The following is a 16,121-nucleotide window of genomic DNA, read 5'->3' as shown; positions in this document are numbered from 1 at the left end:
GTATCAGTACATTGCTCTTACATTTGGCTCCCTTCACAATTGTGAAGCCCATATTTTTGCCTCAAGAACTAAAATTATATCCAAAGCAAAGCTTGACGATCGCATTTTGCTGCTTATTGATGGCTGCAGATGTGATCTCATCTCACCTGGGAATGTACTAAGCACTCAGCTTGCTTAATTACTGGCATGAAATGATTTGACATCTTCAGTACAGAAACTGTTTTCATTCTCAGAAAACTTTTAATCATTTTCCCATCTCATGCAAGCCATGATTTGTGTTTTTTTACATACAAATTCATTTAAACATCTCCCAAAATTCTACCCACTTTCAACTATCATCTAATAGACTATGTCCTTAGTATTAAATGAACTTGTCTGTCTTTGCCTTCATCTCATGCAATGAAATCCATCATCCTAATTATTTCCTGAATCCAGATCACTCACGTAAATCAGACACATGAGTGGTACTGGAAGACTACTTATATTTCATTGAAGTCATATTGTGTAGGAATCATTGCATTTAGGGAATCGTAGAGAAATGGAAATCAAAGAAACAACATGAGACACAATTATAATACGTGCTCTTGAAAATGACAGGCTGAAATAAATTTTAAACCAATTAATATCTGCTTTGGAACATAATAACTTTCTCTGAGCCATTCGCCCACATATGAAAGACACGTTACACATACCTTAGAGCAGTGCGATCACCAAAATGATGTTAATTTACGGCCAAAAGAAGCGATGCCTATACAAAGATGGAAAACAAATTCTTCAGTGTTCAACTCATTTAACCATAACCTGAACTGGATAATAAATAGTAGGTATAAAGTTGGATGAAGTCTAACATTAATAATAATTAAACATTTCAGTCAGTTCTTGCTGGATAATTACCCACTGTGCTACTTCAGTCAAAAAAACAGATTACGTATGTTTTGATGTAACTGTCTGCTGGAAAGAACATTATGATTAACGATTAATAAATGAAACAATGTACTTATGATTTGAAAAGTGGCAGATATTAGCAGCTGAGCCGAAACCAAAAAAAAGTCTCCAACATTTCAGCATCACAGATTATATACGTATTTTTATAATTAGGCATATATTCATATATAAAGGAACTGAATTATGCAAAAGCTGCAAGTCAAATGAAATTTCAAATTCAAGAATCAATAATGAAGATCCTTGCACCTCATTGAGATTATTCAGATCTGAATGCTCTTCATCTGGATATGTAAGGAAATGCTCTTCATTGAAATCTGGGCAATTTGATTGAAGAGGGAACTGCAGACCACAAGGTTTACACAAAAAAGCAGAAACTCAGCGGGTGCAGCAGCATCTAAGAAGCGAACGTTTCGGGCTGAAGAAGGGTTTCGGCCCGAAACGTTGCCTATTTCCTTCGCTCCATAGATGCTGCTGCACCCGCTGAGTTTCTCCAGATAGTTAGATTATTGATTAGTACAGGTGTCAGGGGTTATGGAGAGAAGGCAGGAGAATGGGGTTAGGAGGGAGAGATAGATCAGCCAGTAGACTGAGTAGACTTGATGGGCCGAATGGCCTAATTCTGCTCCTATCATTTATGACCAAGACCAAACAGTGCAGAGAAAAAATTGGCATAATTCCACGATTGTTATCAATTTTTGAATAAAGCTTCTTTAGCCCTTATAGCCCAAGTTGATAATTTGTTTCTGCTACATTTTTATGCTAGACAAAATACAATGATGTAAAAGAGGTATCTGCAGAACTAGCAGACACATTGGTACTAATCACCTTCCAAAAATCCCTAGATTCTCGGGAGGTTCAAGTTGAAAAGAAAACAGCAAATGCAATACCATTGTCTGCGGCCAGAGGAAATATGGAGTGGCATGCCATAAATAAAGGCAACAATTCTGGAATCCTTTTGTAAGGAAGTGACGACATTGCATTCAGACAGGGTCAACATAATATTCAAAATTTTCTGAGAATTAAAGGAAAATAATTTCTAGATAATGTATGTGAGATATATTTCAGGGTGTAACCAGCGGGATAGATAAAGTGGAATTAGTAAAAGTAATGTATACATATTTTCAAAGCAAAATCAATAATGTAAGAATTAGGAGTCAAGAGTTGCCTTCTGAGGGATCCATTCAGGGAAGAGCAGTATAGACACAAATAATGGATAGATCTACTGGATTGTTATTTCACTGACTTCAGCTATCAGAAAAAGATTAAGGCTATATATTTATTCACTGGTGTAACAAGGTAAGATAAAGCAGGTGGTTCCCTCTCATTGATGTTAGGAGCTCACACAATGAACTGCATGTTTTCTAACACAGGTGTGATCAGGAGGTGGAGCCAATTTAATTTTACTCTGCAAGTAATTACTCAGCCTGCCATGCCGGGCAATGGGTCATAATGCCAAAAACAAAACTCTATGAATCCTCAGTATTAAGACTCTTAACTTACTAAACACTGTAATGTTAAAGGTATATGTAAAAATAGCCAAGCCAATAAAGAAATGTCTTGCTGAGTTCTTAGTACAGGCAGATGGGACTAGGGGAAAATAAGTGTTCGGCATGGACTTGAAGGCCGAGATGGCCTGTTTTCCGTGCTGTTATATGTTATATGTTATAAGAGGAGAAGTTATTGTACATGATACATATAGCTTGAAAGAAGGGAAAATTATAAATACAGGTGTGATATTACTTGGGACTTGTGGAAAGTAATTGGATTTTCTGACACATGTTCATATGTGACATGGGTGAACTACTGGAGTGTCTGACCCATTCTTACACACATGAGTTTTTACCTTCAGTCAGCTTCCCAGCCTGCTCAGCAGCTGCTCCTGGCAACATCTTGGTAACAAAAGCTCCAATATCACCCTCTTTTTCTTCGCCTGCTTTTGAACCTGTTGCCAAAGAAAAAAGAGTATGCAATGTTAATCTTTGGATTAAAAATCTGAAACTATAGAAAAGTATAAAGGTGATGCAATCATCATAGAAGTTAAAGGTAAATTGTACAAAGTGTTTAAGAATGGCACAAGGGACATTCCAATATTGATAAAATAGCCACAAAAGACTGCAATGCAAAACAAAAATAATTAAACAATTGTCCACCGATCGTCAAATGCCATGGTTTTTTCTCATATCTATGTCAAAAAAGTGTCAAGATTTAGCTATTGCAGCTCCATGTTAATATAATCCATTTGCACTGAGGATGCTTCATAGTCATACAGGACAGGAACAGGCCCTTCGGCTCAACTCGTCCATGCCGACCAAGATGCTCTATCAAAGCTAGTCCCATCTGCCCGCATTTGGTCCGTATCCCTCTAATCTTTTGCTTTCCATGTACCTGTCCAAGTGTCTGAAGCAGATTGATGAGCAAGTGGCTGTGGAACCAATAAAGTGAATAACATTGGATCGCGATCTCTGGGATTTACTGGACTAACAGAATTGGAACAGGAATAAAGAATATATGAACACTCTATACACTGCAGTCATTTAATGTGAGATAGCTAAAATGCCTTAATGTATAAGAAAAACCAATACCAAAAACACCAATGCTGGGGTTAGGTGTTAGCTAACATTGGAGAATTCAAAACTCATACTGTTATGTTGTAAGCTACCCAAACGGAATACAAGGTGCTGTTTCTGCAGTTTAGGGTAGGCCTCACTCTGGAGGAGGCCCCGGACAGAAATGCAGATATGGGTCTGGGAGGAGGAGTTAATATGGTTAGCAACCGGGAGATCCGGTAGGCCTTGGTTGACCGAGCACAAATGTTCAACAAAATTTGTCACCTAGTCTAAGGTTGGTCTCGCCAAAGTAAAGGAGTCCACATTGGGAGCACTGAATACAATAGATTAGGTTAAGTTAGAAAATGTGCACGTGCAGCTCTGCCTCACCAGATTATCTGATTGAAGCATTCATTTTGACCTGCACATGTTTTTATTTTCATTACACTGCCCATTTTCTCCATTATGAATCTAAAATGTTGATTCTTTCCTGAGCATTGACAACTTTTTTCTGTCCAGAAATTAGGTGATTTAACTACGGTCCTGGTGTCAATGTACATACCTGGTACGTTAGCAGCTCTTTGCGGTGCAGCGGCTTGTTTTACTGTAGGCTTTGCAGTCGTTGTTTGATCCACCTTTGCCTGTTAAATGAAGCAAGAATTAATGAGCATTAGAAATTAGTATCTATGAAAAATGAACGTTCACTTATATTGCGCCTTACACAACCTGAGGGTACTGCAAACCGGTTTGCAACCAATGCATTACCTTTCTAAATCATAGACATAATGTGAAAATATAGCAACAGATAGCCAATTTACATACAACAAGATCTCCCAAACAAGGTAATGGCCAGTTAACCTGTATTAAAGAAACTGGTTGAAGGTTAAATGTTAGTCATGAGACAAGAGGAAATCTCCTGCTTTTTTGTTGGATTCATTCAAGGTATTGTTTAAAATCACAAATTAAATTTGTATTACTAAATACATTGTTAAAAGGGTCAGATGGATTACATTATTTCTAAAAGGCAACACTTCAGATACTGCAGCACATCCTGAGCTTTGCACTGGAGGATCAGTTTGGATTTTGATGTCAGACTTGAATCCAAGATCCATTGCGACCTCCATCATTCAAGCCACTCATGAAAATCTCATCAGTCTGTAAGTTATAAAGCTTGGTTAAATGTACTATAATCATAAGGTCATAAGCAGAATTAGGCTATTTGGCCCATCAAGTCTACTCTGCCATTCAATCATGGATGATCTATCTCTCTCTCCTAACCCCATTCTCCTGCCTTCTCCCCATAACCCCTGATCCCCATACTAATCAAGAATAGTAAGATTAAACGAGAACTTACCAGTTTGAAGTTTGATCGTTATTTTATGAGGAGTAACGTTGAGAGAATACGTGAAGAACCCCGCCAGGACGCATGCGTGTCATTCATCAAAGCAGCGGTGTGAAATCACAGATAACTGTAATAACTAAACATAGTAAGATTAGAGAGGAAGATACCAGTTGAGTATATGACCAAGGGTGGGAGCGGAGGGCACCTATTCCCTCAATGTTACTCCTCATAAGATAACGATCAAACTTCAAACTGGTAAGTTAATCTTACTATTTTACTTCGGAGTCACGTGAGTGACTACGTGAAGATTTTAAAGCTCTGTGATTCCATGCCGTGGAAACGAGTCCATGCATCACATCTGCCTTGATTATGGGGAGAATAGTGTTAACATCATTAGACATCAATACGATATTGAAAAAACAACGATAAATTTATTAACACCAAATTATAGCCCCTATTTATGGGGTAAAATTATATTACAGAACTTAAAATTGTTTCTGCAAATGTTCCAGGTTCAATTGCTGGTTTGTTATAAAATCGTTGGAAAGTTTTCTCCGTTGACCATCCTGCTGTCTTGAGGATTTGGTCCATAGGAACATCCAACCATAGCTGCCGATGTAGCTGCAGCCCTGGTGGAGTGAGATTTAAAAATGTTAGTGTCTACTCCAGCCATTATTAGGACCTGTTTTAACCATCTCAAGATGGTCTGGACTGTCACTTTTTTGTGTGGCTGTTTGTAGCTGATTAAAAGTGCCATTTCTTTGCCTCTGATGATCTTAGTATACTCCATATATAAAGCAAGTGTGTTACAATACAGAGTCGATCATCTGTCAGGTAGGCCCTGAATTCTATTTTTAGGCCTGCTGACCCCTGTCTGTTCTGTTTGACTAATTCATTGATGTGAAAAGTTAAATTTCCAGATGAAATAGTCATGTTGTCCAGCCTTAGTTTCTGTAGCGACTGGACCCTTTGTGCCGTGACCAAGGCCATCAGCATGACTGTTTTCATAGTCAGTTTCTGTAGGAACAGAGCTGTAGACGGAGACCAGTTTCTTAACATGGTCAGTACTATGCTCACATCCCATATTTGGGAGTACCTGGTTCTTGGGGGATTAACATTAAAAATGCCCCTCATGAGTTTAGTTACCAGGGGGTGTGTCCCAACAGAATGCCGCTCTGTTCCTTGCCACAGGTATGTTGACAGAGCACTTCTGGCGCAGTTGATGGCACTATAACTGAGCCCCTCATCGTAATGGAGGCTTGCCAGGAATTCCAGAACAGACGGGATGTTCATAGATCTGAGGGTGATGTTATTGTTGTGAAAGTACATTTCCCATTTCTTGATGTACACCAAGTACTGTTTATTGGTGGACTGTCTGTGGGCCGCTGAAATCATATCCACTGTTCGGTCCGTCAGTCCCAGGTGTAGTAGAGGTGCTTTCAAACTCTACAAATTAATAGGTTGATATAATTATGACATGGGTGACTTTCCCTTGTTACGGGATGAACCAGCAAATTAGGTCTATGATGGATGGTGATGCATGGTTCTAATACCATGTCGAGTATCACCGGGAACCATGGTTGAGTAGGCCAATCGGGTACTATCAAAATACCAGACGCAGAGTCTTGCTGTATTTTCCTTAATACCCGACTGATGAGGCAGAAAGGAGGGAATGCATCAATAAACAATTTCCCCCAATGCAGCGAAAATGCATCTGTTGCCGCTGCCTCAGGGTGTGCTGATAATGATTGGATTGGAACAATGCCTGATGTTATCTTTCCACCATTTTAGTCCCATTATGGCCTCTGATGGGAGCTTCATTGGTCTGTCAAAATGACCACCATTCATTTTTAGTGCTCGTATTTTAGCCCTCTGTAAATTTCGATAATGTAATGGTCTGAATTGTGTGGCTGGAAACGCAGCTACTATTTTGCCAATTATTCTTGCTACCAGTCTGATGGATGGTTTAGTGATGTCAATGATTTTGCTGCAAGCCTCTATTAAGGCTGTAACCTTTTCTTTCGGCAAAGTCACTGATATGTGAACTGAGTTAATGGTGAACCCCAGATAATCCATTGTAGTTGAATGCGTTAATTCGTTAATTTAGATTTAACTTTTAAATAACATCTGTGGTCACCTCTGATGGGCACTGTATAGTAAGCATCTTTTAAATCGATGCTTGCCATGTAGTAACCTTTGGAAATCAATTGCTTAGTAGTAACAAAGGTTTCCATCTTGAAATGAATATATTGTACGAAAGTATTCAAATTAGTCAAATCTATGATGATGCGGCAACCACCATCTTTCTTGTTTTTGATAAAGATATTGGGCACGAATTCCTGTGATTCGTGTTGGGTTTTCTCAATTACTCCTTTTTTATAAAGCCTCTGTAGTTCAGCGTGTGCTTTTGATTTTTCTTTGCCTGTAAGCACGAACATTCGGTTCGTAGTTAACTTATTCCATGCATCCAGATAGAAGTGTAATCTCCCACCAACTTCCATGCTCCCTTCAATTTGTAAGGAACCAGACCCACCAGTGGTAGGTTTATTACTTTTTCGGTATCCTCCGAGGACGTTGAGGCGCCGGTTTCTAGGTCTGTAGTTGGGTCGGTGTTGAGGGTTTGCGCATTTTCCAGGAAGGCCGGTCTGGGCCATGGCCTAAAAAAGACCGATGTTGAGTGTACCTGGCCTTCGAGCTTTCACCAGTTTGTCTTGGCCGACTGGTGGGCGCGTAGGGGTGTTGTTTCTGGCCGAAGTAGTTTTTAGACGTTGCTTTAATGAACCCCAGGGTTTTAGCCTCTTCGTTAAGTTCTTTTACCTGTTTGGATAAGTCACCTCCAAATAGTAATATTGGTGGTTTGGAGGTTCCAGGTTTGCACAGGCCTGCAAATCTGGGGTCTAAAGCCGGTTGGATGGCACTCTTCCTAATACTATTTAACTCGTATTGGGAGTAGCAAAATAAAGCCAGTGCATCCTGGTGATCTTGTGTCATGTCTTTTTCGTTGATTGTGCGGGCGAAAGCCGTAATTTCCGCTGTTAGGACTTTCAGAACTTTTTGTAGTTTCAAGTCCCTGGCTCTGATTGATGCTCCGACATGTTTCCAAATACACTGGTTGACACTGGGAACATTCAGTGATTTGCAGTTCCTTGGTGGTAAGTGTCTTGCTGTGGTGTCCAGTAATGCCTGTCCTTGTAGCTGATTGAATGACATGTAGTAGATACTTGCAGCTATTTTAGGTTCCAGGTTTTGGCCAGTTTGGTCGGGTTGAATGAACTGGGACACCATATCCAATAGGTTTTGTTGCACCCCATGCACACTAGGAGTATGTTCTGCACACCGCTCTTTAGGGTCAGCCCAGAATTGACCCCCTGTACTCCCCTCTGATGAGGGAGAAACACTGTGCAACCCTACAAGAGGTACTGCTGTAGGACTTACTAGCTGCCCACTGTGACTAGTCTCCATCTCCCGGAGCCTGCCACTTTGGAGTATTTGCTCCAACAGCCGCTCCAACTGGCTCCTATGCTCTCGGGCACTGGCCACTCGCGGCTGCTCCTGTTCCTCAAGCCGCTCCAACCGGCTCCAATGCTCTCGGGCACTGGCCGCTCGCGGCTGCTCCTGAAGCCGCTCCAACCGGCCCCAATGCTCACGGGCACTGGCCGTTCGCGGCTGTTCAAAGTCGGACTCATCGGAGTCAACGACTCTGTCAGTTTTTTGCTTCGTTTTACCGCCCGGCCGTGGTGTTGATTTGGCCGGTGCGGGAGCGAAGTCGGGAACGGCTGTTCCCATTACGGGAGATTGGTGTGCCGTTGGCTGCTGCTGGCTGCCCGCAACTCCGCGGTTCTCCCCCGCCGGCTTTTTCGCAGCCTTCTTGTTTCTCTTGGATCTGTCCATGCCTCCACCTGTGATAAAGTAAGTGGAAAGAACGCAGTCTCCTTACCTGCTGTTCCCGGCTTTTAAATTCTGCCGCTAAGGGGAACGTCCTTCCCCCCTGCTGTGACTTGTTGCAATGCGTGTAGCGATATGACACGCGTGCGTCCTGGCGGGGTTCTTCACGAAGTAAAACTCACGTGACTCCGAAGTAAAATCTATCTATCTCTGCCTTAAAAATATCCATTGACTTGTCCTTCACAGCCTTCTGTGGCAAAGAAGTCCACAGATTCACCACCCTTGGACTAAAGAAATTCCTGCTCATCTCCTTCCTAAAGGAACGTCTAATTCTGAGGCTATGACCTCTAGTCCTAGACTCTCCCACTAGTGGAAACATCCTCTCTATATCCATTCTATCCTAGCCTTTCACTATTCTGTATGTTTCAATGAGGTTCCCCTCATTCTTCTGAACTCCAGCAAGTACAGCCCAGTGCCATCAAACAGTCAAACATTAACCCACTCATTCCTGGGATATTTCTTGTAAACCTCCTCTGGACCCTCTCCAGAGCCAGCACATCCTTCCTCAGATACGGTGCCCAAAATGTCTGTGTTTCTGCAGTAATGAAGTTAAGCAAAACATCAATTAACTTTTTACTCAGACTGTTCCCTTTTCCGAAAATTTTGGGGTAAAATAAAAAATTTTCCTGATTGGATAACTAGCACCTTTCTTTCGCCCGAGAGAGCAAGGGTACACCAACACAGTTGCGATAAATTGTATGGGATTCTGTGTTGTCATTCTCAAATGTAGAAGGAACTAATTAAAATTCAAACTGTGAGATTTTGTCTGGTGTTGCATGGAATCTCTTCACAATTTTTCACTCTGCAACCTTAGCTGGTCATGACAAAAAGTACTGAGCTCCTGACAGCCCTCACTTACCATTTCTTATGGTGAAATGAGGGAACAAATCATGAGGTGAACTGATGACAAGATGCAACAATTAGAAACATAGAAAATAAGTGCAGGAGGAGGCCATTCGTCCCTTCGTGCCAGCACCGACATTCATTTTGATCATGGCTGATCGTCCACTATCAATAACCCGTGCCTGCTTTCTCCCCATATCCCTTGACTCCACTAGCCCCTAGAGCTCTATCTAACTCTCTCTTAAATCCATCCAGTGACTTGGCCTCCACTGCCCTCTGTGGCAGGGAATTCCATAAATTCACAACTCTCTGGGTGCGGAAGTGGCGGTGCTGTTGAACGGCTGCGGCTCGCCTGCAGTCCATCTGTTTTAACTTTTTGTTGTTGTTTTTTTTGTCTTGTTTTAGTCAGATTTTAGTTATTAGGTTGTGTTATGTGCGTGGGGAGGGGGGGGTGAAACATGGTTTTCTGTCACTCCCTTCGGGGGAATGCGACTCTTTCTGTCGTATCCCCCCTTCTCTGCCTCCGTCTGCACTGAGGCCTAATGGCGAAGCTGGCGGCCTCCAACTGCGACCAACCTCGAGGCTCCAGAGGCAGAGCCAGCCAGGACTTACAATGCGAGGCTGGCCGAATTCGGAGCTGTGGTGGCGTTCCGGCATTCCGGTGGCAACAGCACGACTCGGGGCTGAGACGGCGCTCCGATGGCAGCGGCACGACTCGGGGCTGAAATGGTGCTCCAGTGAGGGCGGCCCGACTTGAGGCTGAGGCGGTGCTCCGGTGGTTGAGGCGGTGTTCCGGCGGCGGCGACCTGAATCCGGGGCTCAGCCGCGGGCCAGTGTACGACATCGTTGGGAGCTCGCAGGTCACAGGTTGGTGCCTGTTTTTCCGGAGCTCCCGCGGCAACAGTTGCGTCCGCTGGACTGGAGGGGCGACATCTTGGCAGCTTCGACCACCCCGGGCCGCGGAGCTCGGTTGAGCCGCGGGACTGACTTACCATCGCCCGGTGGAGTAACAACATCGGAGGCCTAGATCGCCTCAGCGCAGAGGGAGAATAAGGAGGGGAAGAGACAGAGACTTTAAGACTTTTGCCTCCATCACAGTGAGAAGGTGCCTGGTGAGCTCACTGTGGTGGATGTTAATTTGTGTTTATTGTGTGTTTTGTTATTTATTATTATTATATGTATGACTGCAGTCAACGAAATGTCGTTCAGACCGAAAGGTCTGAATGACAAATAAAGGAATCTAATCTAATCTAATACATTCATTCTTACCTCAGTCTTAAATGACCTCCCCTTTATTCTAAGAGTGTGGCCCCTGGTTCTGGACTCGCCCAACATTGGGAACATTTTTCCTGCATCTAGCTTGTCCAGCCTTTTATAGTTTTATACGTTTCTATAAGATCCCCCTCATCCTTCTAAACTCCAGTGAGTACAAGCCTAGTCTTTTCAATCTTTCCTCATATGACAGTCCCGTCATCCTAGGGATTAATCTCATGAACCTATGCTGCACTGCCTCAATCACAAGGATGTCCTGCCTCAAATTAGGAGACTAAAACTGTACACAATACTCCAGATGTGGTCTCACCAGAGCCCTATACAACTGCAGAAGAACCTCTTTACTCCTATACTGAAATCCTCGTTATGAAGGCCATAATTTCATTAGCTTTCTTCACTGCTTGCTGTACCTGTAAGCCAACTTTCAGTGACCAATGTACAAGGACGCCCAGGTCTCGCTGCACCTCCCCCTTATCTAACCTAACCCCATTGAGATAATAATCTGCCCCCTTGTTTTGGCCACCAAAGTGGATAACCTCACATTTATCTATATTATACTGCATCTGCCACGCATCTGCCCACTCACTCAACCTGTCCAGGTCACCCTGCAACCTCCTAACATCCTCTTCACAGTTCACACTGCCACCCAACATTGTGCCATCTGCAAACTTGCTAGTGTTGCTCCTAATTCCCTCTTCCAAATCATTAATATATATGGTGAACAGTTGCGGACCCAACACCGAGCCTTGCGACACTCCACTCGCCACTGCCTGACATTCTGAAAAGGACCCGTTCACTCCTACTCTTTGCTTCAGGTCTGCCAACCAATTTTCTATCCATTTCAACACCCTACCCCCAATACCATGTGCTCTAATTTTAGTCACCAGTCTCCCATGCGGGACCTTATCAAAGGCTTTCTGAAAGTCTAGATACACTACATCCACTGGCACCCCTTCATCCATTTTACTTGTCCCATCCTCAAAAAATTCCAGAAGATTAGTCAAGTATGATTTCCCTTTCATAAATCCATGTTGACTTTGACTAATCCGTTTACTGCTATTTAAATGCCCCATTATTACCTCTTTAATAATTGACTCCAGCATCTTTCCCACCACCGAAGTCAGGCTAACTGGTCTGTAATTCTCCGTTTTCTCTCTCGCTCCTTTCTTGAAAAGTGGGATAACATTAGCTATCCTCCAATCCACAGGAACTAATCCTGAATCTATTGAACATTGGAAAATGATCTCCAATGCGTCCACTATTTCTAGAGCCATCTCCCCGAGGACCCTGGGATGCAGACCATCAGGTCCAAGGGATTTATCATCCTTCAGTCCCATTAGCCTCCTCAATACTATTTCTCGCCTAATGAAAATTTCTTTCAGTTCCTCTACCCCCTTAAATCCTCTGTCCTCCAGTACATCTGGGAGATTGTTTGTGTCTTCCTTAGTGAAGACAGATCCGAAGTACCTATTCAACTCTTCTGCCATTTCCTTGTTGCCCATAATAATTTCACTCGTGTCCGCCTTCAAGGGACCCACATTTGACTTTGCTACTCTTTTTCCCTTAACATATCTAAATAAGCTTTTACTATCCTTCTTTATATTCCTGGCCAGCTTCCCTTCATACTTCATCTTTTCAGCCCGTACTGCCCTTATTGGCATCATCAGCCACGGCAGAACCCACAGAACGAGAGTGGAAGTAATTCCATGGGACTGCCTAAAGAGGCAGCTATGTTTCAGATCAATTTAATTGAACTTAAATGTGCGATGCCTACAGAAATGATCTGTGATAATTTTATTATCTCTATTATTCACAAGGCTCAGAAGAGGATTGATTGATTTCCCATCAAAAATGTTTTGATGGAAGATGGTTGATTGGAAGTTGTGTAAAGTCACAGAGGTGATGGGTGGGGTCGGGGGTGTATAGGGTGAAGATTTAATAGGAACCTGAAGGGTAACTTTTATTTTTACACAAAGGGTGCTGGGTTTAGGAACAAGCTGCCAGAGGAGGTTTTTGAGGCACGTACTATTACAATGTTTTAAAGACATTTGGACAGGAACCTGGATCAGATGGGTTTAGAAGGATATGGGCCAAATGCAGGCAGGTGGGACTAGTGTGGATGGGGCATGTTGGTCAGCACGGGCAAGTTGGGCTAAGGGCCAGTGTCCATGCTGGCTGACAGTTAAAGGGTAAATGGGTTTCAATATTCTATTCCATTTTTACACCCAGAATTACAGAGATCCTTTGAAGACAGAGGTATTTAGTGATAATCTGGTAGACCTGGTGAAGAATTAAACTAAAAATGTTAAACCATCTTGTCTTTTTCACATACTGACAACCTGCTTGACAGCTTATCATTCATCCTTTAGATTCTACATAACAAAATTATTTTTCCTGGAAATCTAGGTGCTCTGGAATAATACACTATTTTTTTTCATGGATGCAATCAGCCCAATAATCACTCAACTATGTGCATTTATTGATTTTATTTTTCAGCTCATCGAGCAGTGAAATTATTCTTTGACCTTGCAGAACAAATGTAGGATCATGTAAAGGCAGAGGTTTTATTAAAAGCCACTGATTTAGTGATTCAGAAAACCCTTTGATGTGTCAATGCCTTGGGGGTGAATTAGCCAGTGAACAGCCTTTTGTTGTGTCATCTATTCAGCTATCCATGCTGTAATATAAAATGCACCTTTATCTTACAAGGAAACAATGAGGAAAATGACTGTACAGTACCGTATCAACAATTCAAATGCAAATATCAGGTGCCGCATTTGTCTGTAACTCTTTAGTTGGCTTAAAAGGTTTTCTTTGCACTTTGCTTTCACAAAAGTGACATCTTCATTTAGTTTTGAGTGCAAAGCCGTTGGAACTACACAAATGTTACAATGTTTTGCTTCAGTATTTAGTTCACACGAGAGCGATAAAATAACGTACACGTTGCATACTTTTGTAATGCAATATGTGTCTCACATATACTCTGAAACAAATATTCAATAATTGAGTTATCTGTGAGGCCTATGTTGAAAGTGGATGGATAGTTTATTCATGAGGAACTTTAATATTTAAAATATTGATAGGAACGCTGATGACATAACCTGGATCTTGCAAAGATCTAGACTCAACTAGGAGGTAGAGATACCAGTCTTTTTCAGATCATGTTTACTTGTCTCTTACAAAATCTGCAAATATTCAGTCGCACCTGAAACTGGGGGGGGGGGGTGTCCTCTTTTTTCAGAGAATGTCTTCTCTTCTGTGGTAAAAACAGCTTTAATTTGTGAGCATCTTGACATAATGAAACGTCAGAGTGCTCTACAGAAATTATTTTAACAGTTGTTTCAAAATGTATCTGTGATGTAGATAAAGAATTAAGATTACCAGGTCAATAAAGTAGGTTTTAAGGAATATCTTATAAGATAAATGTAAGGAAGAGGCACAGAAGAGCTTATGGGAAAGAATGCCATATTTGCATCAGACACAATTATCAATCGTGAATGATTAAAATTGAGGTTGGTAATAATTAACTTTGGAAAGCTGCAGAGATTTCAGGGGCAGCAGCATGAGAGCAATTTAGATTACCGTGAATAATTTAGACACTGTTCAAAAATAAGCCAAGACATATACTCAACACTGCTGTGATGGATCAATGTTGTAAGTTAGAATAAGGCTAACATGAATTTGTTTGGCTAAAGTTATGAAGGATAAAAGATGGGAAGCAAGGTGAGAATACATTGGGACTGTCATATTTAGAGATGTAATCCCAAATAGTGGCTATATTCCAACCACAGGAAGGCACAAACACATCTTAAATGAATCAGTAAATTAATAATAATACTATAGCAATAAATATTTTTGAAATTAACTTGTTTGTGGTTAGGGGTAAGATTAGTTGTTGTAAAGGTAAATTAAGAATATCAAATTCTATTTGTGTTAAAAGTTGCTCAAAAGATTTCAAACATGAAATGAAAACTTAGGTATTCAAGTATTCACAAAATTCACAAAAGGAGGAGCTGGAGGGAAAAAGAGCAACATCTTTTATCAGTGAGCTAAATTACTTGGAAAAGAGAGGGAGACATAAGCTTGATGCAATACCTTATTTGTTTGAATGGATAGTATTATGTGACTGGTCGTACATTGGGATTCTGGTGAACAAATGTAAATCCCACACAGACCTACTCAGTCGTGGCAAACATGCATTGGTAGCACTAATTTTCTTAAGAATTATGAAACATGGTAAACAATTATTCTTTTTACTAAATAACCAGAATAACTAACTTTTGATGGGGAAAAGTCAGATAATTTAACCCTGGATTAACCATCCCACACCATAAGGTTATGGATGTAAGTTAACAGCATATTGCAACATGGATCAAACACAGCACAATCCGTGAAAACGTTTGCACGGTCTTTGCCTATCGTGTAATATCGTCACTTTCTTTACATCTCCTGGTCTCTAATAACTTGCTTCATTAAATAAAATTCTGATTAGCAACAGTGGTTTATACATCTCATTGACACTGAATCCCAAGATGGTGAAGCATCCTGCTGAGATTGCATTTAACATGGAAAATTATACATTTGTTGGAGGCATCGTGAAGTAAAGTATCTTGTTGTACGTTCAGACGTGTTTGGGGAATGGGGCTTTCATGAGTAATTATCATCTGAACCACCTTTTCTCCTGAAGGTGTAAAAAATAGCTAGCCCCTGTGGAAAACCTTGTGTGATACTTTCATTCATATGTACAATAGTCTGAGGTGACTGAATTCTGACTTAGTAATCAATGCTCTGACATGCCTCAGCATAATTACTTGCAAATATAATGGGTGACCTTTTTCTTGGTACACAAAAAAGTACCAACCTTTTTTACATTTTAGGCAGATAGCCATAACATTTTCATGCCAAGTACATCTATCAAATAACTTATGCTATATACTTTGCACCGTGTCTGATCTGTTTCCAGTCAAGGAGACTTGATCGTGAAAGGCTTGGAACAAGTGAATGTGGAGAGGATGTTTCCCCTAGTGGGAGAGTCTAGGACCAGAGGCCATAGCCTCAAAATAAAAGGATGTACCTTTAGAAAGATGATGAGGAATTTCTTTAGTCAGAGGATGGTGAATCAGTGGCATTCATTACCAAAGACAGCTGTGGAAGCTGAGTCAATATTTTTCAGGTGGAGATTGACATATTCTTGATTAGTAAGGGTGTCAGGGGTTATGGGGAGAAGG

General features: G+C 41.5%; 1 protein-coding gene across 1 annotated transcript in view; it reads right to left on the bottom strand.

Moving 5' to 3' along the window:
• The window catches only part of LOC129704543 (protein bassoon-like), a 304,297-nt gene that overhangs the window by 112,039 nt on the left and 176,137 nt on the right, over positions 1-16,121 (bottom strand). The window contains exons 8-10 of the mRNA XM_055647724.1: positions 4,054-4,132; positions 2,789-2,887; positions 693-748 (exon numbers count right to left, since the gene is read on the bottom strand). Of these exons, the coding sequence (XP_055503699.1) occupies positions 708-748; positions 2,789-2,887; positions 4,054-4,132 (219 nt within the window). The 3' untranslated portion in view covers positions 693-707. The remainder of the gene's footprint in view (positions 1-692; positions 749-2,788; positions 2,888-4,053; positions 4,133-16,121) is intronic.

Source organism: Leucoraja erinacea, chromosome 16 (assembly GCF_028641065.1).
Source record: "Leucoraja erinacea ecotype New England chromosome 16, Leri_hhj_1, whole genome shotgun sequence".
Lineage (NCBI taxonomy): Eukaryota > Metazoa > Chordata > Chondrichthyes > Rajiformes > Rajidae > Leucoraja > Leucoraja erinaceus.
This window is presented reverse-complemented; position numbering and strand designations above follow the sequence as displayed.